The sequence below is a fragment of the Ovis aries genome, chromosome X, assembly GCF_016772045.2.
Source record: "Ovis aries strain OAR_USU_Benz2616 breed Rambouillet chromosome X, ARS-UI_Ramb_v3.0, whole genome shotgun sequence".
Classification (NCBI taxonomy): domain Eukaryota; kingdom Metazoa; phylum Chordata; class Mammalia; order Artiodactyla; family Bovidae; genus Ovis; species Ovis aries.
This window is the reverse complement of record NC_056080.1, coordinates 108,291,938-108,317,515: the sequence shown is the minus strand read 5'-3', so window position 1 is coordinate 108,317,515 and position 25,578 is coordinate 108,291,938. Positions and strand designations below refer to the sequence as shown.

Sequence of the window (25,578 nt, the reverse complement as noted above, 5' to 3'; positions counted from 1 at the left end):
CACTGTGTCTCATTTTATTCATGCGCCAAACTGCATTCTCAACTCAGTCTGGTCACCTTAGATTTGAAAAGTGGCTCCCTAACACAGAACAATAAAACTGCATAATCTTGAAAATATACGTGTAGAAATCAAAAAGGCACTAATCATAAGAGGACATCTTTTCACTTTTATTTTTCATACATATAGGATTGCTGACACCAATGACCATTTAATAAAAAAAGAAGAGTAGCTGTTTCAAGTTTAAAAGCCTCTAGGCTAGGACTTATAAAGGTTCTCCCTCCTGTTGATGCCTTTCTTGGCAATAGAAAGAAAATAAGGATTGAAAAACAGGGGTGGGAGGGAGCTAGGAGAGCAAGGCAACCCAATGCACTGGCAAAGAATTGGATGGGCCAGGGGAGGCAATCAGGAGAGACTAAAAAATAACAACTCTTCTGAGGCCCAAAGTCCTGAGCAGTTACAATGGCCCTTTAGCACTTACTTTTCACAAAAAGACATTTACAAGTGACACTGGGAAAGCTAGCCAGCAGATTTTCCAAAATTCATCTTTATACTAATGCAGTACCTATAATCCAAACAGGCTGTTATTGCACTTTGCTTGAAATCCTGGAATTCACACCACTCTCAAATGCCCTCTGCTTTTTTATTCACCAATATATAGAGATACCTTGAAAAGATTCACAGAGCAGAAGACAATCTTGATTGTTTCAACCCAACCAATCAACAAAAAAAGCTATGGGGGCGGGGAGTGTAGCTGGGATATATTAGTATCACCTGGAGATTGTTTTTTCAACCTACGCATCTCACCCTCAGTTCAAAAAGAAAGAAGAGCTCATACATTGAGAGAATTATAAAGGAAATAAGGGATTTCTCCATGTTTCTTCCCTAGTCACCCTCACTTTCAGAGATCTTTGAATATCAATGTTATTTAAACATTTAGTAATATTACTATTGTGAATTTATTTAAGTCTAGTATCTCAATAGTCCTATAAGGTGAGCAAGACTTAATTGTTCCTATTTGTCAAATGTGATTCTAGCAACAGACTGACTTACTGTACATCACTGGCATAATCAGTGACAAAGCCAAAAAGCAAATTCAAGTCTCATTTGTTACTTTGATGGGCTCTCTCCAGTCGATCAGGTTTGTTATATTCTTTCCACATAAAAATATTCATTTAAAAAGCAAATGACCTAATGATGAAATTCCAGCCTTTTACTACAAGTTGGGCCAATGAGTCCAAACTATGAAAGTGTCCAAATTGGGCAGTTTAACTTCACCCTGAGTGCAAACTGCAAAATTATGTTGCCCCATTTACTGCAAGGGCAAACATAGGCAACAAAGTTGAATTTATAGCCCACTAACAGGAAGACTAGGCATCTTACAACCTTGAAATACTCAAGGGCAAATCTGAGTTTTATTATTAATAGACTTTGGATTCTGAACTCAATAAAGTGAATCAAATAAAACATAAGCTGACATCTAAACATTCTTAACAGATTTTAAAGCTGGTTCTCACATTTTAAATTACCCTTTCTACCACAAATAATATCTTAAACCCAGCCCTCGATTTATACCAGAAGAGTTAATCAGAGTTAATATCCCCTGTAGGCATATTCTCCCTATGTACTACCACAAAGGTTCCCTGCCTGCAACAGCCAAATGGACAATTATCTAAGCTTGTCTTCCTACTGACCTTAAGAACAAATTTCAGAGGAAATGAGCAAGTATTTGATAAACTGTCATGTTCCTCGTGGGCTTGCTGACACACTTTTTTTTCCCCTGAAGAAAGGTGTACATGTAGAAATATATGTGCATTTTTCTGCCTGTACTCAGCATCTTATAGGTATATGTTAGCATGGCAATATTTTAGATATGGCAAGGATATGACCTTTCTGTAAAGGTGCAGGCTATTATATACTGGGAAATAGCAAGGATGCTCATGCCAGGAAAGAAAAAGTGGAAAAAAAAATGATAAATAAAAGGCCAGCAAAAGAAGACAGTGGGTAGGGACATCAACTGTAAAATTTGACAGTAGCAAAATCAGAAAAGCACTTACCTTTTTCAGTGAATTAGTCCAATAAGAAAAGTAAGATGAACTTCATCAATGCTTTATTTAGTATATCAATAGCACCTATCTTTGAATATTTTTGAAAGGAATATTTTAAGACAAATTAGGAAAATAAAGCTTTCAAATACTTTATTATAATAGGATAAACCATAGATGATTCAAAAAAAAGTTTTTTCAAAAAAGACTCTGGTAAAGGAACATGCAAACAATTCATACTTTTAGGATTATTCCAGAACAAGTTAGGGTAAAAATTAATTATACCTATTAAAATTTAAACCCAAGCTACAAATATTTAAAAAGTACTTAAACATATGCATTTTATATTGAAAGTCAGCTTTCTTAATTCCTTTACAAATTAAAGTGATGCTTTTACTTCTAGAAATGGTAACTGGCACACAAATACATCATCGTGGCCATATTCCACCTTTGCAGTCCCATAGCATCCAGGTTAAATGCTCAGAAATCAGATCTTGCCAACAGAGACAGTAGCTTTGTGTCTCAGCAGGTCTCTAATTATTAACCAAGCTCACCACCTCACATGAAGAACCCAGAACAGAATTCCAAGTCACTAGGTTACATAGAAACTTTGCTTTTTCCTATGGACTATAGGCTGAAATGTTTGGATTAATGCATTCTGCCTTTAAAGACAGCTCTATCTAGGGAATCCTCATACACTGTTGGTGAGAATGCAAATTGGTGGAGTGCCTGGGTGTTCTTTGGAAGGAATGATGCTAAAGCTGAAACCAGTACTTTGGCCACCTCATGCGAAGAGTTGACTCACTGGAAAAGACTCTGATGCTGGGAAGGATTGGGGGCAGGAGGAAAAGGGGACGACAGAGGATGAGATGGCTGGATGGCATCACCGACTCAATGCACATGAGTTTGAGTGAACTCCGGGAGTTGGTGATGGACAGGGAGGCCTGGCATGCTGCGATTCATGGGGTCACAACGAGTTGGACACGACTGAGCGACTGAACTGAACTGTGGAAAAACAATATGGAGGTTTCTCCAAAAAAAACTGAAAATAGAGCTACCATATGATCCAGCAAATTCCACTTTGGAGTATATATCCAAATAAAAACAAAAACACTAATTCGAGGGATATGTGCACCCCAATGTTCAGAGCAGCATTATTTATAATTGCCAAGCTATGGAAGCAACCTGTCCATCAACAGATTAATGGATAAAGAAGATGTAGTATATTTACAATGGAATACTACTCAAGCATATAAGAAAAGGAAATGTTGTTATTTACAGCAACATGGGTAGACTTAAAGGGTATTATGCTAAGTGCAACAAGTCAGAGAAAAACAAATACTATATAGGATCACATATGTAGAATCTAAAAAATACAACAAATTAGTGAATTTCAAAATAAAAAAAGCAAACAGATATAGAAAACAAACTAGTCATTACCAATGACAAGAGGGAAGGGGGAGGGGAAATAAAGGCATAGGGAATTGAGGTTCAAACTATTCTGTATAAAATATGCTACAAGGATATATTGTAAAACACAGGGAATGGCCAATATTTTATAACTATAAACGGAGTAGAACATTTAGAAAAAAGACAGATCCACCTACACATTGGGACCCTCTCTTACCATGTACTTATCAACTTTTACTGTTACTTTCTTGTGTTTTATTGTTACTTTCTTTATTATCTTTTATTGACTGTTTTCTTGTCCAACTAGGCAAGGGGCTGCCTGACCATGGAGGCCAGGTGTTCTCACTTCTCCACGCAGGTACCTATTGTGTTAGCTGAGTGAATGAATTCTCTGAGCCCTGAAGCAGCTTGACGTGTAATCGAATTGCAAGAGTCGTGAAAATATAAATGTGAGAAGAAAATACCAGTATCCATCACTGTGTAAAATCTTGGCTCTCACGTAGGCTGCAATCACTCGGAATTGTTAAAAATTAATGTCACCTGTAAACTTCTGATGGTCTTGTCTGGCCGCCCCATAGAAAACAGCTTGGAACTCAGCTGCTCACGAGCCACGGCCAATGAGCCACAACTGTTAAAGCTCCCTTTCAAAATAAGGTTGCACATGGAGTGGCAACTACTGCAGTAGAGGTAAATGAAAAAAAGTAAAGCCCACTTCATTGGATTTGTAATATAATTCAATCCTACAGCATCAAATTTAATAAACATGTAGAGCATATTTTAAATTATAAGATTTTTAAACTCCAGGCTGATCTGTGGATTTTACTGTCCAACATCAGAACACTAGGTAAGACTAGGCAAGAAGGTTGCTTTCAGAATTAAAGAGAAATTCTTCACTCTTTATCTAGCACTTGTTTTCAACACACAGGGCACAGCTTCAAAAATCCCCAAAGAGCCTACAACATCATAGCTAATGGAGAGCATAATACCTAATGTAGAACCACACGTGACAAAGATGAAGAACACGAACCAGCTTCCTGCCATATAATCAAGCAAGACATTTTCAAATCAGTAGCTATCAAATAATATTTCACTAAAAATGGTGCTTTCGAGAAAAACTGAGGATTATTTTTATTTATATTTGGCAAGACATGACATTAATCTTTATAAAGTATCATTATTTTTTAAATCGTTTCCCATTTGTAAATATAATAACTGAAAATAATCTGTGGAATTATTTTTCCCCAATCCTCATTTCAAAGCTCCTCATTATCCAAAAAGTCCATTTCAGCTTTAACATCATGCTAGATGCTTCCATTACAGGGCTATGATGGTTTTAGAAATACATTTGTAGCTCACTGAACTGTATTATCTATTATATATAAGACTTAGCATATATTTAAATTATTGAAAATAAAGTACAAGGTGTGTTTTCCTTTTCTTCATGGTGCTTTCAGGAGGACATCAGGATCGTCTCTTCTTCCTAAAGAAAAACAATAACAAAAATCAAGGAAAGATAAATTTACAAGCTATTAAAATTACAAGTTAACTCAAACTTATAAAATTTCCCACTGCATAAAGTTCACAAAGATAAAATCCCATAATCTAGCGCAAGCAACTAGTATTTAAAACTGTTACAGAGAATAGAATACTGAGCCAATTTGTAAATTGGAGTTCTATTTACATTTCTTTTCAAAAAGCTAACTACTCAATTTAATTCACTACTTGAGTCTAATTGTCAGTTTATGCCTGAGCTTGGGTCCTGTCAAAAACGGAAATAACAACTCATTTCATCATAAATATTTATTGTTTCAATCAACACATATCCTCTTACTTCAGACAAATGATTAACCCCTTTCAATAGATGTCAGCTATCACAAATCTGACAGCTGAGGACATTGGCTAGTGTTCGGTCATTAGCTTGATATGTCCATTAAAACGGCTTTGCTCAAGAGATTTAACAATTTGCACTAGAGGAATAATAAAGTCGACTAACTTTCTTTCCTTTGCTACAATAAAATTTTATTAATTCAAGCGTCACAAATCCAGAAATCAGGATCGCGTGGACCAACCTAACATTAGCCTTTCCACCCTTGAAAGGAGAACACTATCTGCTAAGCAAAGGTGAAGAACAAACCCAGATGTTCTCGGAATTGTCCTATATTTCAAATGATTTGTGTCTGAATTTGTGAAGTGAAATGGTACTTATGGAGCCACAAAACAGGCTTGGGAAAACAAGACGGGAAAAGAGAGATGAACTGTTGTGGGCTCATAGTATTTTTTCTATTTCTGCAGAGTTTTATTAAAAGTCTATAGTATAGCATGTGGAAATCCAATAGCATAGGAACAGCCTCCCCTCAGTTGGGCTATCGGCTCCATCTACTTTCTCATTGCATTTTTCTTTGCTGTTGTTCAGTTGCTCAGTCTCATCCGACTCTTTGTGACCCCATGGACTGCAGCACACCAGGCTTCCCTGTCCTTCACTATCTCTCGGGTTTGCTCAACCATCGCATCCTCTGTTGCCCTCTTCTCTTGCTGCCCTCAATCTTTCCCAGCATCAGGGTCTTTTCCAATGAGTCAACTCTTTGCAACAGGTGGACAAAGTACTGGAGCTTCAGCATCAGTACTTCCAATGAATATTCAGGGTTGATTTACTTTAGGATTGACTGGTTTGATCTCCTTGTTTGTATTTTTCTTACAGAATTATATGTTTATGACTAGGGTTGACTCATAGCCCTGAGCTTCCAAAGCCTATCAGAGAAGGACAGTAAACCATACCTGTGGCACCTTGTGTACTTCTAGCTGAAGGCTTCTTCTCAACTGGATACTGCAAAGGTATTACAATACCTTGATCTGGCTTCTGAAATGCTGAAATGAGATTTTTTATTTTCCGGAAAAATCTTTTATGTACCCCCGGTGCTGTCTGGAAAATAAAAGGTCAATCAGATTATTCATCTACCTCATAATTATACAAAAAGGGCCTACAAAATGTGTAAGGGATGCTGAGAGAGGTAACATTTGTGTAACTTATTCAAATATTTGAAAACAGAAGGAAGCAGGAAAAACAACATTCTAGAAGAGCTCACTTTGGTTGGCTGAATTGCCCTGCAAGAGGAGCTAATGAGCTGTCATTTCAGTTCTCCCTAGGGTGGTATTAGTTCGTACAAGCCCCTGCTCATCACCCTGCCCTTCCCACCTGCTACCCTTCATACATCCCAAACCTCTAAGGGTATACAGGCCATTACCCACAATGAATTCACCAATGGAGAGGATGAAGTTAAACAGGGGGAAAAAAACACAGATCCTACAGGTCATTAATAAAAAGCTTAAAGAACCAAGAAAAATTTTTAAAGCAAACAAAACAAACACCCATTTTCCCTGTCATCATTCCACAATGTAAAATGCTACACAGGAAATTTAAAATTGCATTTTAAATGCAGGGCTAGTTAGTCCTCATACTCTGACTCCATAATCTGTCCTGCCTCATCCTTCACATTCAATTTTTTCCTGCTTGGGAAACTTCCCTATCCTCCCCCAAATTGTTCTCTCCATCACCACTTCACTTGACAAGGTTTTCTCTGACATGAAAATGAAAGACTCTCTGAGGTCACCTTTATTTATTCATCTGGTTGGTTTTGAAGGGATCATTATTTGCAGGTGACTATTAAAATATACTCCTTTCCTGACATCAATTATCTTGTAAAGACACTACTTGAAATCAACAACAATTTCCTGCAAAAGCTTATGAGTCAAGCTTTAGGCATCAGCTCAAAACTGTCATTTTACATAAAATAAAATAGTATTGCTATAAGTGATTGAACAATGACCAGTTTTTTTTTTTTTTTAAGAAAGCTGTTTTTCAGCTCTTCCATCTGGAAAATTTTGAGGTGGGAGCTGTTCATTTGTTAGCATTTAATGAGAAAACAGGAAGGCTGGCAGACAGACTTCTGTCAACTAGACTAAATGCTGAAGATAACACACTATCCACTGTAACTCTTGGTCATTTCCTACATCGGGGTAAATAGATTTTCATTTAAAACACTGAAAAAGTTCTTTTTATTGATAGTTTTAAATAAATGTCCACTCAGAGGCCCACACAGCTACTCAGTAGATGTAGAATACTCTCTCACTCAGCTCCAACCTTATGGTCAAAACACCTTTCCAGAATTCTGTTGAACCCTCATCCAAAAGAACATGGCCATTCTTATAGGAGTCCAAAATTCTTTGGACTCTTACAGAAGTCCTAGAGTTCCTTGGCTTCAGGATAGAATCTCCAAATGGCAAAGGCAAGCTGTAGGCACAAAATAATCTTCTTGTATCTTCCTTAGAGTACTTTTTCATTTTCAAAGCCTTTTCCCATCTCTTGCCCCCACTATTTGACAGACTGGCTGTTCTTGAATGATTTGGTTCCTCCCATTTGACAGACAAGAAAATGAAAATACAAAGAGATAATTCAGCTTGCCCAAGTCACACAGATAACCAGAGCCAGAATTGGCCCTAGATCCCAGGACCCAGTGCCTTTCCTCTCAGATTAGGACTAGACCAAACAGGTTCTAGTGAGGTTAGAGTCACAGACCAGAAGAGAAACTATACACTCCCCCAGTATGGAAAGATTTCAAACCACACATTTTTTCACCTGTTCTTGTGGCTTGTAAAACCATTTATCAACAAAAGCATCTTTTTTATGGGGATTTATATGCAGTTAACCTTGATTATCCACGCTAACAGAGAGGAATAATAGCATGGGATGTAAAAAAGCAATTGAAATTTGGCATGTAATGTTGCACTGGCAGATAAGTGACCAAATTTATAATGTTTTGCTTAGGTCAATAAGTGAAATTATTTAACGTCTACTGATCTACTGATGATCAAACATCCAGAAAGCCCAAAAGCACTGAAGTCAGCAGAGGGGTGTTAGTACATTTCTTATAATGTACCACAGACAATGTACATATTAATAAACGATGGGTGACTGTCTGTAGAATTCTCTGAATTAACAATTTGACTAAATTTTAGCCTGAGTCACATGAGATAAATTAATACACTTGGCAATGATAAAACCTAAAATTCTGTCTAAAATGAGAAATTCACATCATATTTGTCTTTCATAATTGAGTGGATCCAGGGTTCAATTTTACTCCGCTCTTTGAAACAAATCGCAGACATACCTCAATTTCTAGCACAATCCTTGCACAGAAGATGAAGTGCTACTGTCAAGATTTTTCCTGCAGGGTAGCAAACTAAAGCATTGTTCCAAAAAGCAATATAAATATCTGTTATTTACCCAATTTTGAAAATACATTTACCACAAGAATTGTACCACTGACATCTCCCGTCCTGTCACTGAACTCAGCTATTGTTCAAATTTGCACATTTGCCATACTGTCATCTCTTAGTTATCCATGGAAACATATTTTGGATCACAGCTGGTCTTCAATATGCTCTAGAGAAATTTCTTCCAGTCAGGCGATATGAGCTCTGAGTATACACACTAGTTTAATATTCACCTTAAGAAAAATATAACTAAGAAGGCAAATTTAGTAGATAGGGAAAAATGCAATGCATTTCAAAAATAAATCTAGAGTTGTTTTTTTTTTTTTAAACTGTTTTCCTTTTGGAGAAAACATGCCAATCTTCTGCTCTCTTGGTGCAGATAATTACAATATTATTAGATAAACGGGTCAGACCAGACAACAGAATGAGAGAGCATTTGTGTTCAATAAGCCTTTTCTTTCCTAACATGATCACAAACATGTAACACTCTGCGTGTGATGTTGTACTTGAAATGGAAGAAAATGAATTAAAACAAAAGGTTAGCTAAACCCTACTAATTTAAGATCCTTTTCATACAGAATGTTCTTCAGAAGTGGAAGGCTACTTCTTATTTCTGGCCAAATTATATACACATATATATGTATGTATCAAATGCTACTATTCCTCATAATAAATGAAATTTCATTTCCTATTCAATTATCTCTGCAGTGATGCAGATAATTTTTTAAAATAAACAGGTATAAACAGTTTTGATTAGAGATAGTACTGCTTTTCCTCTAATTAGTATCATGGCATTAATTATCCTGATATAAAGCAACAATGTGTTTGAAAACTTGCCCTAATTTATCTCAGTAGTTCAAAACATTTGTAGTGTGCAATTTGTGCTTTCTAGTTTACTGATGCATCTTTAAAGGTTTAGAGCTATTTTAAATTTTTTTAAGCCTAGTCTTTAGAGTTTCTTAAATGCATAGAATGTGTTATTAATAGAGGTTGATATTAGCATTTACAAACAGCTCATGGTGAAGTGCTTTCATTATAAAGACAGACTGTTTTTATATAAGAGTCAGAAATCATTTGAAGTCAAAAGTTTCCATTGCAGAGCCCTCTATTTTGACAGCAGGGTAATATACTATCCTGGTAGGTAGAAAGAGATCCACTCTATAGGCATTTCTTGCAATGGCACAGTGACTTTCAAATTTTTCAAAACCATCAAAATCCATTTTTCTAATGAAATCTTTCTCAGAGCCCCACTTGCTAAGCAAAATAAAGGCTGCTCAGATTAAAGACAAATTGGGGACCCAAAGCATACCCGCACATCCTCCTCTCCTCCTATAACCCCCTGGGCACCTCCAAGGCACCTAGATGGAAGGACCTTAGGATTTTGAAGAGCATAGCTCGAAAGCTACTATAATATTCCCTCTCTCTCCTTCTCACCTATCCTTGCCCTTTCATATGGTTCAGCAGGGCATCCTGTCACCAAAGTAGAGCAGCCTTGATTATCCTAATACTTGGAAAATCCTCTATTCTTCAAACTTTTATGATAGATAATGTGTAACACTTAACTGTATATAATCACACTGTTCAGCAACTTGGGTGAATTCCCATTGTTGAGGGCTTTGCTAGTTAGGCCTGTGGCTAAGAGCTTTCCTTACACGCATTATCTCATTTAATCTTCAAAATGAATACTATGAGTAAGCGACTATTTTTAGCCTTATTTTATAGATGAAGAAACTCGTTCAAAGAAAAGTTAAGTAACCTACCCAAGGTCAGAGACCTCTCAGAAAGGGGCTAAGGGTGGACAAGACGTGTAACCCAGAGCCACCTGACAGCAAACGCCAGGCTCGCATTGCTGTTGAATTCATTTGGTATCACCTCAAGGGTCTTATAAGCTCTTAGAAAACAAGAGTCATGTTGTTTGATCCCCCACAGAACCACTTGTGTTAGTATTATTTAGTAAATAATTGTAGATTTGATTCTTTTATATATTTTTGATAGACTTTCTAAGATTTCACTTAGGTACTAAAACTTTACCACTATCCTTTAGCTTTGTTATCTTTCCTCCAAAGTCAGACACTCCATACAATAGTGGCTGAACAGAACTGGGACCAAAATTTTTTTTTAATGATCCATGAACAATTTTGGATTAGAGCATTAGTGATTTGAATTGGAGGAATATTTGGGGAATGTAGGATTTGACAGCTCTTTTATGAAAGCAATGTAAAAGTCAAACAGCTCCCCAATACCCCCAGAAGCAAAAATAAATAAAAGAGCTATACCTCAGCACTCCAAGAACCTGTTTCTGTCTGGGACACTCGGTATGTATAAATGTAACCTTGATACCTGTGAAAGAATAAACTTTCATTACTGAAAAATTCCAAAAGAACAATGGGTGTTCTAAATTTGAGCTTTAACTATTACATATAAATATACATATACTGGGACACGCGTATATGGCACCAAGTCATTCATAGAAATAAAAGCCTGGGGACTCTAACTTGCTCACACATTATATCTAGCTAGTCACAGTTTCCAGTAAACCTTCTTTACTTTTTTTTTTTTTTTTTAATGAGGGCACTCACACTCCTAAAGATTTGTCAAGTTGAGAGACTGCTGGGACAGAAAGAAACTAAAGACCTATTGTAATTGGTAAAAATTACAAATTACTAAGCCAGCCTAGGTGTCACAGTTGGTAAAGAATCTACCTCCCAGTGCAGGAGATGCAAGAGATGTGGGTTCAACCCCTGGGTCAGGAAGATCCCTTGAAGTAGGAAATGGCAATCCACTCCGATTTTCTTAACTAGAAAATTCCATGGACAGAGGAGCCTGGTGTGCTGCAGTCCCTGGGTTCGCAAAGAGTCAGGCATGATGGAGCATGCACATGATGACAAATTATTACATAGATTCAACAAAGTCTAGCTATATTACTTTTTAAGTACATGTTGCACCTTAAGGTAAAAACATTTCACTGGGCTAAGGTACTATGAGGCCTACTTAAGTTAATAGTAATAATATTAATTATAAATATAATAAATGTGCTATATCCCTATGATGTTACTATTATTATGTAACTTTATAATATAGTACTACTAATAATTTGAATTAAAAAAGAGTCCTGCCAAAGTACTTGAAATAAGCTTGTCCTTTTAGATGGCATAAATATTTTCCCCAATTATTCAGTATGTATGCATATTATATATCTGTATAGTTGATTTCTACTACATGCCAAGAGTTTTACATGCTGTATTAGTTTGCTCAGACAGATATAGCAAAATACTATAGTCTGTGTGGCTTAAACAAAAGAAATGTATTTTTGCACAGTCCTGGCGGCTAGAAATCCAAGATCAAGGTGCCAGCTACATATGTTTTATTCTGAGGCCTCTCATCTTGCCTTGTAGGCAGCCACCTTCTTGCTGTGTGCTCACATGACCTTTTCCTTGTGTGTGTGTGTGTGTGTGTGTGTGTGTGTGTGCGTGTGTGTGTGTGTGTTGAAAGAGATCTCTCTTTTTAAAAGGCCACCAATCCTATTGGGTTGGGGCCTCACCCTTACAACCTCATTTAACCTTAATTACATCCTAAAGGCCTGTCTTCAAACATAGCCACTTTGGGGATTAAGCTTCAACATATGAATTTGAGGGGAGGGGGACATAATTCAATTCATAGTATTCCAACACTGGCACCCCCAGATTCACACCTTCTCTCATGTAAAATACATTCATTCCATCCCAACAGCCTCAAAAATCTTCAATACATTCCAGCATAAACTCTACAGTCTAAATAAAGCCCAAAGTCTCATCTAAATATCATCTAATGATGTATGACTGCTCCTGAGTCAAAATTCTTCTCCAGCTATGAACCTGTGAAACCAGACAAGTCACATGCTTCCAAAATACAGCAAGGCAAGCATAGGACAGATATTCTCATTCCAAAAAGGAGATATCAGGAGAAAAGGGGTGACAGGTCCCCTAAATGTACAAAATTTCATAAGGTAAATTCCATTAGATCTTAATGCTTGAGAATAATCCTTTTTGAATTGATGCTCTACCCTCCAGCCCCACTGGGTGGCACTGTCACCCCCATGGCTCTGCAGCAGCAGCCCTGCCCACCTGGCTCTGCTGGGCACTGATCCTGCCTCTGAAATTTAGGTGAAAGTGACCTTGCCCTCCTAGGCTTATGCACTCTGGTGCTGTGGTGAGAGTGGCAGCCCTGATGATCTCTGAAACACTTTCAAGATGATCTTTCCATTTTCTTGAAAGATAAAGCATTTTTGCAGCCAAATTGCTCTGCTGCCCTATCATGTTCCCTTTGGTCCAAACTGACAGTGTCACTGATGCTTTGGTCCAAACTCTATTCCCAGCTTCAGCTGAGATGACTAGTTAACATCGTGGGTAATCTACTTAAGAAGCAATTGTCCAGCCACTCCCTTGGTGTTCTCTCCAGACCAAGCTTCCTCATTTTTTGCCATATGAGTGGGCTGAGAATTTTCCAAATCTTTCAATTCTGGTTTCTTTTTGCTTAACAACTCCTTCTTTGCTTCATCTTTCTCCTTTTCCATTTTATCATAAGTAGTCACGAGGAACCAAGGTACTCTTTCAACACCTTGCTTAGAGATCGCCACAGCTAAATATTTAATTTTCAGGTTCTACCTTCCGCAAAATATTAGAACACAGTTCAGCCAAGATCTTTGCCATTTATAATCAGGATGGCTTTTCCTTTAGCTTCTAACAACACATTTCTCATTTTCACCTGAGACCTCATCAGAATGACCTTTAACATCCATCATTCTACCAACACTGTGTTCACAGCAATGTAGCTTTTTTCTAGCATTCATCTCCAAACTTCTCTAGTCTCTACCCATGATCCATCTCCAAAGCCACTTCCACATTTTTAGGTTTTTGTTACAACACCACTAGACTTCTCAGTACCAAAATCTATACTAGTCTGCTTGGGCTGTCATAACAAAATGCCACAGACTAGGTGGCTTAAACAAAAGAAATTTACTTTCTCATAGTTTTGAAGGCTGGAAGTACAAGATCAAGGTGCCAGCAACATAGGTTTCATTCCAAGGCCTTTTTTCTGGCCTGGTGGACAACCGCCTTCTTGCTGTGCTCTCACATGACCTTTTCTTTGTGTGCATTCATTGAGAGAGGGTGCTGTCTCTCTTCTCGTAAGGCCAAGATGCTTTTGGATTAGAGCTGTACCCTTACGATCTCATTTAACCTAAATTGCTTCCTAAAGGCCCTATCTCCAAATACATCCACACTGGGAGTTAGAACTTCAACATAAGGGTTTGACAAGGACACAATTCAGCCCACAGCACATGCATTATCTCTTTTGGACCCAACAGTAATCCTATGAGCTTTATATTGTGAAATTGATTTTATAGATGAGGAAACTGAAACTTTGAAAAGTTAAGTAACCAAAGCCACACTACAAATCAAGCACCAAAGGTGGGCTTTAAATCAGACCTCTTTGACTCTAGAGCCCTGGCTTTTGATTCCCACCCTGTAATGGATATAGATTATTTATTATATTTTAGCATATATGGTACATGCGTGCATGCTTAGTCACTCAGTCACTTCTGAGTCTTTGCGACCCATGAACTGTAGCCCGCCAGGCCCCTCTGTCCGTGGGATTCTCCAGGCAAGAATACTGCAGTGGGTAGCCATTCCCTTCACCAGGGGATCTTCCCAACCCAGGGATCAAACCTGGGTCTTCCACATTGCAGGCAGATTCTTTATCATCTGAGCTATCAGGGAAGCCCCAGTATGTATGGTACTGCTATTTAATTTGCCTCACAAACCTTTGCTTCATAGAAAAGTACAGTAAACTTTTATGCTGAATCATTTCAAATTATGAATCTGAATATTCACAGTTTTATTTCAGACATTTTCTGATTGCTATTCTTTGGCACAAGTTTGGGTCAAAATATATATTTGATTAGAACATATGTTAAACTCTGGTAAAAATAAATGTATTTAAATCTAAAAGAACCTAAGGAATCAAAAGTATCTCAAACAGGGTCACCCTTGAGTAATTGACCTCACTTACCATTAATCCCTTATAGAACTAAAAGTCTTTAAATATGTGGATTAAATTACTGTATTTTTAATCAATATCCAAGAGTACTGTTACCTAAGGGATAAAAAAAATTAGGTCTAAAACACTTTAGTCAGGTTTATTCGATTTGTGAAATCCAAAAAAGGGTCAATCTAATTTGCTGCTGTGATTACAGGAGATGTTTCATTTTTGTTATAAAGATTTGCCAGAATATTTATATCATATATAAAATAGCTTGATATATGCATATAATATACTATTTAGCACATATGCTAAATAAATATAAAATATTACATTGTAAAGCCTTTTGCTTTTTTAATCAATTGAAATGTACCTTAAAATCCACTGATTTCAGTAAGTACTCTACAGGGAACAAGTCAAGCATTTTGAGTCCCATTTTTCACTATGAGAACTCCAAACATAAAGCTTTAAGTGGTTTTCTTAAAGTTACACAGCAGGGAATTCCCTGGCAGTCCAGTGACTAGGACTTAGTGCTTCCACTGCAGGGGCCTGGATTCAATCCCTGGTTGGGGAACTAAGACCCCCAGATGCCACCAAAAAAAAGAAGAAAAAAAAAGGAAAATGGAGGTAGGAGCAGGGAAATAGCATAGGCCTTTATTTAGTTCCATTTTCCCTATGGAAAGCGATTAATGGCAATAATTCAGTATCATTAAAGGTGTTCTGGAAATTAATTATTTAAAATCTCAGCAACGATGCAAGCAAAATCATAGGCAACTGGTTTTCTACTTTCTCAAACAATGGGTTTCTAAAAGATACAATGAATCTATCTCTCTACTATCATTCAGCCTCATTTAGTCAAAATAAATGAGTCTGTTTTGAAAATTGTTTCCTAACGAATCTGATCTTATCGCACTTTCAGTTAAGCAGCAGGAACCTGAGTACCACTTCAAAAGTCCTTACCTCTTCAGTCTCGAACAACCTGATGTTAGCGGCACATAAAACTCCTTGTGATCAACCCATTAAACTTTAACAGTCTCCTACGCCCCAGCTCCTTCGATTTCTGAATGAGCAAAATTGTCTCCCCCCTCAAACAAGCCAGCATTTCATCTCTTCCACTTCCAAGTTGCTGGAGTAATTGACCAAAGATCTCCTGTAGCCAACTCTCATGGATATACTCTCATATATCACTGATGGAAGAGATTTAAAACAGTGCAATTCAAATTATATTCCCAGGGTATTAGCAGAGCATCACCTGGGACCTTGCTAGAAATGTAGAATCTCGTGCCCACTCCGGAATTGCTGAGTCAGAATCTGAAATATTAACAAGATTTCCAGATGATTTGTAGGCACATTAAAGTTACAGAAGGATTGATTAAAAATGCATGGAAAATGCTCACACCTCATCGGCTTCTTTAACTCAACCTGGGTGCATCTGTGCCGCCACCCCTATAGTCACTCAGTCTATGTTTTCAGAATGAAATTTTATTTAAGTATAAGCTGAAGCTTTTTCAAGGGTTTCAGTCTTCATAGAACAGTGTTTCTAAACTTCTTACTCTTTCTTCCCCAACAAAATTTCAGTTTTGTTTTCTGTAGCTTGTATTAAGAAATAGTAATCTTATAATATAAAAGTAAACTAAAATATGGATTATCTCTTTTCCAAACTATACATGCTCTCTCCCCATCCACTGAAAAATCACTGTTTTAGGGAATAAATTGGCAAGTTATAACAAGGGCTATAAAACTGGGTATTTTTGACCTTATGACCTTCCTTATCTTCACCCGCTCTAAGGAATGAAATGGAAAAAGCAATTTGACCAAGATTTTCATAGGAGTTCTATTTTAATAGTGAAAAAATAGAATTAACCTAAGAAATGTAACTCAAAATAAAGAAATGGCAGCAGAAAGAATGGTTCAAAACTAAACCAAAGTTCAAAGATATTAAAGAGCTATATTTTTCAAAAAAATTTAAGCACATGGACCATGTCAATATAAAATGATGGTATGTGAAAAAAATGGACACAAGGAGAGAGAGATGCCACTCTGATTACTGTTCAAAACTATCCCTGTATGTATATAAATGTAAATTTAAATTAACATAAATACATCTTTGCATATTAATTTTCCTTTTTTTCTTTTTTGGCCATGCCATGGCATTCAGGCTCTTAGTTCCCTGACCAGGGATCAAACCTGTACTCCCTGCAATGGGAATCTTAACTAGTGGACCACCAGGGAGGTCTGCTAATTTTCCTTATAATGTTATACAACTGACTAATATCATTGTTTTTAAATAAACAGAAGTGAAATTGTAATTTGAAGCTTTAAAAATCCAACTTAAGCAAATCACAAATTAGAAAAATATTGTTCTTTTTAAAAAACTGAGACTCCAATACTTTGGCCACCTGATGCAAACAACTAACTCATTGGAAAAGACCCTGATGCTGGGAAAGATTGAAGGCAGGAGGAGAAGGGGACGACAGAGAATGAGATGGTTGGATGGCATCACCGACTCGATGGACATGAGTTTGAGCAAGCTCCGGGAGTTGGTGATGGACAGGGAAACCTGGTGTGCTACAGTTCATGGGGTCGCAAAGATTCAGACATGACTGAGTGACTGAACTGAACTGACTGACATCCCTTTAGGATTATTTTTCCTCTGACTCCCTATTAATATAGACAAACCAAGAATGTAATAGTGTAATCTTTGGTGGGGGGCAAGCTGTGATACATGTGGGATCTTAGCTCCCCAACCAGGGATCAAACCTGTGCCCCCTTCATTGGGAGCATAGTCTTAACCAATGGACAGCCAGAGAAGTCCAGAATATACTGTAATTTTAACTTCCTTCCTCCATCAAACTGTTAGTCACACTTGTTGATAAGCCTGGAATTTTAAATTTACCATGAGAAAAAAAATCTAGAAAATTAATAATTGGTAGAAAGCAATTTTGTTGCTGTTGCCGTTAACTAGTTTTCTTGAAAAATTAATTTCTTAAAAAACAAATATTTTGCATTTCAATGACTACAAAGCATGTGTTGATTCTAACATTAAAATGTGCCTTTATCTTTTCAAAAGCTGTCCCCAATTCTTAAAAAATGTTCTGGTTAGAAACAGACAAGAAGAAAGCAACCCGATTTATTTCTTATTCTCTCAAAAGGTCAGCATAGGGGACAAATCTTGCTTTAAAATTGGCGAAACCACATCAATTCCTTCTTTATACCACTTCAAGGGCTACACAAAAGAAAAAGTTTAGCTACACCTGACTTCATGACACCACAAATAAAGCAAGCTAGTGCCCAGGCTGCCTATGTCTATACAAACAAATGTTATGTGCAAAATTCAAGGCACAATTATAATGTGACTGATTTTTTAACAACTATTCCAGAGCTTTTATACCCAGAGGAATGGTATCCTATACAAAGCCATCATTACTGAGAGTGTTCTCTGATTCAAGAGGTTTTCCAGTTTCCTATACCCCAATCTTCTTTCTTTCAGAGTGAATTTGAATTTTCAGAACCATCAAAAGTCATTCAGCTTCAAGTTTGATGGTAAAACTCTGTAAAACCAACTTCAATGAGTCATGACAATGAATATAATCTCTTCTTCCCTTGAAGTGCCACAGAACGTTTTATTTATGTACTCATACAATGGTCTAACTTTGTCTCACAATTATTAATAGATTTTTTATTTATATTAATGAACACCTACTACATATTAACTTTGTAAATGTTAACTCATGCAAGAATTCTCATAACAACTCCATGAGGTAACTAGTATTATTATCACCGTTCCCTTTTCCACAGATAGGAAACCTGAGCCATGGATAATTTAAGTAACTTGCTGAAGGTAAAATAGCCAGGTAAGGGCCACAGTTGGGATGCACACCCAGAAGGTTTGGCTATAAGTCATGGGCTCTTAACCATTTTTCTATGGTGCCTCTCTCTTACATCAGACTGAACAAATGAATCTTTAGGTAAATCCTAAAGCCAGGACTTGCCTGGCGGTCCAGTGGTTAAGACTTCTCCTTCCAGTGCAGGGGGTGAGTGTTCAGCCCCTGGTAGAGGAGCTAAGATCCCACATGCCTCATGGCCAAAAAAAAAACAAAACATAAAATAGAAACCATACTGTAATAAATTCAATGAAGACTTTTAAAATAGTCCACATTAAAAAAAAATCTTTAAAATAGCATAGTTCTCAAAAAAGGAAGGAGTCTGCTTGGCCTTATGACTGGAAAGAGCGAGCAAAGGAAGGGGCTAAAGCGTAGAGACCAGATGGGGAGAGCCCCAAAGAGTCAGCCTAGGCTTTCCTTTTGCTTTAAGCTAATGACATCTTTAGACTAATCTTACACCTTAATTTTACACTGTCAACCAAAGTCAGCACTTGATTTATTGGCTTGTGAACTGTCCTTTTGGTGGTTTGTGTATTGCAAATTTAATCCTATGCTGTTAATGGATTGTACTCAGACAATCCAAAATAATTCTAGTGGCCTAAATTATCATGAAGATAAATGCGGCACCAACACACATAGCCAATTGTATTCAAAAACTAACTCGTTAAGTTTTATAATTTCTCATTCTTCTGTTCCCCTTAAATACAACTGATAAGCTGGAGTTTTCTTTTGTCACTGTTACTTCCCCTATTTCTCCAGTTCAGTTGTTTGACAGGCACTTTATTCCCAGTCATCCTTTAAATCTTCAGGGACAAAAAGATAATTATCCTTTTATCTAAAGACACATATGTCAAATGACTTCATTATGTGTCCCTTTATATATATATATATATGTATTATATATAAAGAATATAATTTCTTCTTCCCAATTTTTCATCAGATAAAAGTAGCAAATTCAGATATGTACAGAAAGATGTACAGAAATAAACTATCTATTCAAACTAATTATTTTAAATATTTTAAATTGGTTTTCCTTTTATTACCATCAAACTGTCCCAGTGGGCATTTAGGACTTTCCCAATGGTTGTTGACATTGAGGGTGAAAAAGAAAGAAATGCGAGGGCTCACATGTACCTTAGTGAAAGAAACTTGATATACCTTGAAAACCAAAAAGTATAAAATTAAATTGAATTTAAACTATTTGCATGGATATGAACATTTAGTATACTGGATAAATACAAAAAAATACATAAAGTCAGCAGATTTTCTGTTGCAAAAGAAAATATGGTAGGAAAAATTTCCATTTATGATAGAAATAAAAAAAATAGACACATACATGCATGCTCACAGTAACTAGAAATAAGCCTAACAAAAATATGCAAGACCAATGGGAAGAAAACTATAAAACTCTATTGATGAATGTAAATGAAAAAATTAATAAATGGAGAGCCAGATCAGGTTTTTGGATGGAAAAACTAAATTCTTTAAAGATGACAATCCCTCCTGAACTTATGAATGAGTTTAACATAACCTCAATGGGATTTTTTTAATTAAAATTATTCTAGATTTCATCTTGAAGACCCAACAGATAAGAATAGCAAATAATGTTTTAATATATTTGAATATTATCATACTACAGAGCTAGTATTACAAGAATAAACCAATTGATCCAAATAGAGAACTGCAAAACAGTAACTGTTATATGTAAGAATTTAACATATGATAAACTAGGTTAATAAATCAATCAGGAATGGAAGTTCTATTTAGAAATCATTAGCTATTTTGAAACAAATTCATTTAGATCCTTTCTCCACATCAAAATAAAACTCCAAATGAAATTAAAGAGTTAAACATAAACTAACCAAATCATAAATTTAAAGCAAAACTTGAAGTGAAGTTATAGGGTATCTCTGCAAGTCAAAGAACTTTCTATGTTGGGAAGCAAAGGGAGAAATCAAACACAAGGAAAATGAATGATGGATTTTATTAAAAATGTTAATTTTTGTGTGTCAAAGAAAAGTGATGGCAAACACCAAACTGAGAAAAGATACATCAGATCAAGGATTAGTATATAAAAACTCATACTGTATTCAGAAAAATAGTAAGATCCAAATGGTTAAATGGGCAAAGTACACACCAAAGAGTCAATTCATGAGCAAGGAAATACAACAGTTTACCAACCATATAGATACTTGATCACTAGTTAAAGAAATACGAAATAAAGAATGAGACATCAAATTTCAAGAATTTTTTTAACAAGAATACTCATTTCTAGGGAGCATGCAGTGAGACAGACACTTTCATGCAGTACTGGTAAGCATATATATAAACTGGAATAACCGCTTGGGAAAAAATATTTGATGATCATGTATACATCAAGAATCTTAAACTATTCATGTTTTCGGATCTAAAAATAACACATCTTGAAATTTGTTATAAGGAAGTAAGCATAAATACGAGGAAATCTTTAGGGATTGAAATATGAATCATGACAAACTTCATAACAGCAAAAAAAGAATGGAATGATTCATATGTCTAAAATTAGATGACTGGTTAAGGAAAACATAGTTGGGTTGGTTGGACTACCATGAAACTATTAAAAATACTGTTTTAAAATCACTTGTAAGAACATTATATACAAACATGCCTTTTTCAAGTTAAGTGGAAAATGCAGCAGAATACAGTATTAGAAGAGCACATGCGTTTATAAAGCAATTTGTTTTATTAAAATATAGAAGAAAAACCACTTAATCTTCAACAATAATTATCTTTACATTATAAAACTATAGATGATTTTCTCTCATTTCTATTATCTACATCTTAAAAATTTTCTATAATGTGAATAGGTGTTTAGGAACTATTTTTAATAGACTTATTATACCAAAATCTGGATTTATTTATTGAAAACAATTGGAAGAAAAACTTCTTGCTTTAAATGAAGATGAGCAATCCTATCAATGGAGGATCTCTTTAATACTTTTTGACATTATTCAGTTTTCCAAAATGAACAGAGGAAAAGGTGATGATCAGGGGTTCAGAATTGGGGAAAGGAGCAAATCTAGTGAGAAAGTATAGTATAAAGTACAGCTCAGCTTCCCTGGTGGCTGCAACAGTAAAGAATCCGCCTGTAGTGCAGAAGACGCAGGTTTGATCCCTGGGTCAGGAAGATCCCCTGGAGAAGGGAATGGCTACCCACTCCAATATTCTTGCCTGGAAAATTCCATGGATAGAGGAGCCTGGCGGGCTACGGAGGGTGGCCACAAAGAGTCGGACACAACTGAGCGACTAAGCCACCTTACCACAGCACAAAAGGCACATGCAATGCGTTATTTCTGCAATAAAAATACAGAAACTAAAGCTCAACCAAACCTTCTTGGACAATGAAAATAAACAAAAGACAGAATGAGAAACTATTTTGAGTGAACACTACAGTCAATGCATGTTTGTTAGCTGTACTTTGTTGTTCATTTATATATGTCACCGTCAACATTGTTATTTCTTCTGTATATCATAACTATACGTGTTTTGGTTTAAAAATGAGTATATGGTTTATTTCAAAATAAAATTTGATTTTGTTACTACAGTGTAGTACTAAAAAAGAGGAAATGAAATGTTTACGTTTATCAGAAGGGATCCTTGGCTCAAAAAAAAGCTGAGAAACTGTCATAAAAGGCACTGTATCATTGTGTCTTCCCTCTGCAGCAGTCTGGCCATTAGCCTCTAGGACTTGGAGGCCCAGTGTGCCCACTGAAAGATATGTTAGGGGGACTCCCAATTTGCCGACTATTTTCTGCTACTTCATAAAAAGGTTTGCATGGAGAACCTACAGTCATAAAAACTGCATTTAGGCAAGATTCACTTTGGACAAAAACTTAATCTGCGAATTTCCCATCTGTCTAAGTTAATTCCTTACGTGGCCCTGGCCAATTTGAGTAATAGGCTAAGATTATCCTTCTCTCTTGCATCTTTTACCAACTATAATCTTCTGCAGAAGATAGAGCACACATTATTATTCTTGTTTTAGAAATATGGAAACCAAGACCTACAAAAGTTGAGTGATGTCCCAGAGGCCACATCCTGGCCTCCTGATATCAGCCCAAAAGCCTACTGCCATAAAGAATTTGCCTTGACAGTTCATTCATTAATTCAGAAACATTTATTGAGTGCCTGTTGCATGCCTCATGATACCTGTTGCATGCCAGGCTGTGTTCCTGGTGCGGGAGATGGTGTCTCTGCCCCAGAGAGATTACATTGTAGCAGGAGAGCCCAGCAAGACAAAAGTAGACAAGCAAACGTCAGACAGCTGAAAGCTCCCAGAAGAAAACTAAAGTGACAGATTATAACTGGGACAGGGAGAAGGGACTTATTTTAGAGGCTAGTCAAGGAAGTCCTCTCTGAGAGAAGAGGGAGAAGGAACAGTTAAGTGTGAAGATCCTAAGCAAGGAGCAGCTTGGCAAGCTCGAGAAACAACAAAGAGGCCAGTGCGTCTGAAGTCTTAGGAACATCCTGCCACACACTGTCCCCGGCTCTTCCTTCCCTTCCCAGGCCTTTTGTACCTTAATTTTTACCTCTAGGTTGAGGGTCCCATTACCTCCTTTGGTGAGCTTTCCTAAAGAAGCTCCTCTCACCAGTTCACTCACTCCTCCACCTTCTATTGATAAGAAAAGAGCCTAGGAATACGAGTTGGCTTTCACTGACCTACCCCAGTTTTCACTTTCGAGAAACAATAATATAAGGAAAACCTAAAATCTGAGCCCAAGGGATTCACTAGCTTGCACATATATCCCTTGTAGCTTTTATAACAAACGTTTTTAGCATGGCCTGAGAGTTGCCACAAATATGCCTTGCCCATTTAAAAATAATACAATAAACAATGAAAATCCTCTAACACCAGGCTCAATACAATCTCTCATCAATGACCTAAAGGAACTTCAAAATCTTGCCATGTATCATCAGACACCAAAATTACAACCAAGCATTTTCCCTCATTTTGTTTCTGTCTAGAAGCTACTGTACAGGGCTGCTGCTTTCATGAGTGTTTTTACCCTGCTAACAAAGAGTGATTGAGCTAGGGACTTCCTTAGAAACACCCCGTGAGTACTTAAAGATATTGACTGAAATATATATACATTTTATATATATATATAATATATTATAATAAAAAGTACTGAAAGAGAGTGAAAAAATAATAACAACAACAGCTTACTTTTACTGAACACTTAGTATGCATCAGGTCCAGTGCTAAATTTTCTACGTGCATTACAGCATTTAATGCTCAGTCCTATGAGGTAGGTAGTAATATTACACTTTTTGGACAAGAAAACTGAGGGACTGTGAGGTTAACTTGCCAAAGCCAGCATCAGACTAGCACAAGATTAGGTCTTAGCTCTGCCTGACCCTGGAGCCCTGGAGCAAAGATGAAGGTGCATCTGATTCAAAATGGGGCTTTAGACCAAGAGATGCTTAGGTAAAGGGCAAAGCTGAATCATACCAGGGTGCTTTCCCTCCATGTCCTTTACGACTATTGTCTCTCCCAGCGTTTATCACGGAAAGGCCCTATTTCTGAAACCCCACCCCACCCCCCTCCAACTCCTGTAAAGAAAGCTAATTAAGCAAATCCAGAGAGGTGGTTTTATTCAGAAACGTCCCTCTCTCCCACATCCTGACCTAACTGGTATTGCTGTCTTAAAGGATTCCATTTCTTAGTCTTCTTCCTCTCCTTGAATTTGAAATCTTCCTTTGGGAAGATACCTTCAAAGCCATTGCCAGAGGGCTGGAGAGAAAGGCCTCTCCTCTGAGGAGCTGGTGGCCCTATATCTGGCCATTCCCTCATCCCAGGCCTCCACCTTGCTGGCCTCTACCAGAGGTCCAACCTGAAGCCAGGAGCCTGAGTCCTTTTGGCAGCAAAGGTAAATTCTAGGCTCCTTTTCCTCCACTGCAAAGAGCATTCCTACAGCCGCCCCCAAAGGCGCTGGAGAAGACCCTCTGAAGAGCAGGAAGCCCAGGCGAGACAACCCCAGTGAGGGACGTGAGCCGCACGGTGGGCAGTGGGGGCTCCAGGGCCCCGTCATGTACTCACAGCACACACAGACAGTACACGCCGGGAACACTCTCGCTGTCCCTCAGCAGATAGCTGCCATCCAGGCCCGTGGCGAGCAGGAGCTTCTCCCCCGTCTCCCGGCTGATCTTGCCATGATACACAGCCACCGCGTCCATGGCCAGGGGACAGTAGCAGGGAAAGGCCGCTGTTGCTGCTGCCGCCGCAACCAGGCACGACTCAGCCACCTGCCTCCCTGTTCAGCCAGATGTTCAAAAAAGAGAAAGGAGCGCCCCAACAACAGGATGTTGTCTACCTGCCTCACAGCCTCCTTCTCGCACTTCAGTGAAAACCAGGTCAGCAGTTTAGCAGCTTGGCTACTGCCCTAGGGTTCAATTCCCCCCTCCCCTCTCTGCTCCGCCTCTGCCACAAAAGGGTTGGGGTGGATGGATGGACAGAGAGGGGAGGACTATTGGAAGAAGGTCCTTGCAGGATGTGGCCTGTGCTCCCAATGCATGCAGACACGAATGCCTGGTAATGTTTCTGTCCTTGTAGTTTTCCCAGGAAGGCCACCCTGACTTAGCTTAAATAGTCCCCAAAGGGGTTAATGAGACAGGGAAGCCGTGTTGATCTTCATGTGGGGCAGAAACATACTGACAGAGAATGAAAGGCCCAAAAGCTCTGAGACCAAAACACAGAGGTCATCAGTATTGTCAGTGGGTGATCCCCACTGAGCACAGGCAGGAGGCTCCTAGGGAATCAGAGGCAAGAAGTGAACAGCGGACTTGGGATCCACTGCCTCCCCTCCCCAAACCCTCCCCCTTCTCTTTGACTCCTCCTAGTCATCTCCAGCAATCTTGATCCTGAACAAATCAAACATTTCCAGGCTTCTTGTCCAAGATCCCAAAGTGCTGGT

The 25,578-nt window shown here is 37.7% G+C and overlaps 1 protein-coding gene across 1 annotated transcript; it reads right to left on the bottom strand.

The window, feature by feature from the left end:
- Positions 1 to 2,169: 2,169 nt before the first annotated feature.
- On the bottom strand, positions 2,170 to 25,016 carry SH2D1A (SH2 domain containing 1A). Its single transcript, XM_004022366.6, has 4 exons — positions 24,705 to 25,016; positions 11,000 to 11,063; positions 6,228 to 6,372; positions 2,170 to 4,932 (listed from the first exon to the last, which is right to left on the bottom strand). Exons 1-4 carry the CDS (start codon positions 24,839 to 24,841, stop codon positions 4,892 to 4,894), a joined length of 387 nt encoding a protein of 128 aa, XP_004022415.1. The 5' UTR covers positions 24,842 to 25,016; the 3' UTR covers positions 2,170 to 4,891.
- Positions 25,017 to 25,578: the final 562 nt, after the last annotated feature.

Coding starts and splice junctions, on each gene's coding strand:
- SH2D1A (XM_004022366.6), bottom strand. CDS start 24,841: ATGGACGCGGTGGCTGTGTATCATGGCAAGATCAGCCGGGAGACGGGG. Junction 11,064..24,704: donor GTGTACTGTCTGTGTGTGCT/GTGAGTACATGA, acceptor ATTCTTTCACAG/GTATCAAGGTTACATTTATA. Junction 6,373..10,999: donor CAGGTTCTTGGAGTGCTGAG/GTATAGCTCTTT, acceptor TTTATTTTCCAG/ACAGCACCGGGGGTACATAA.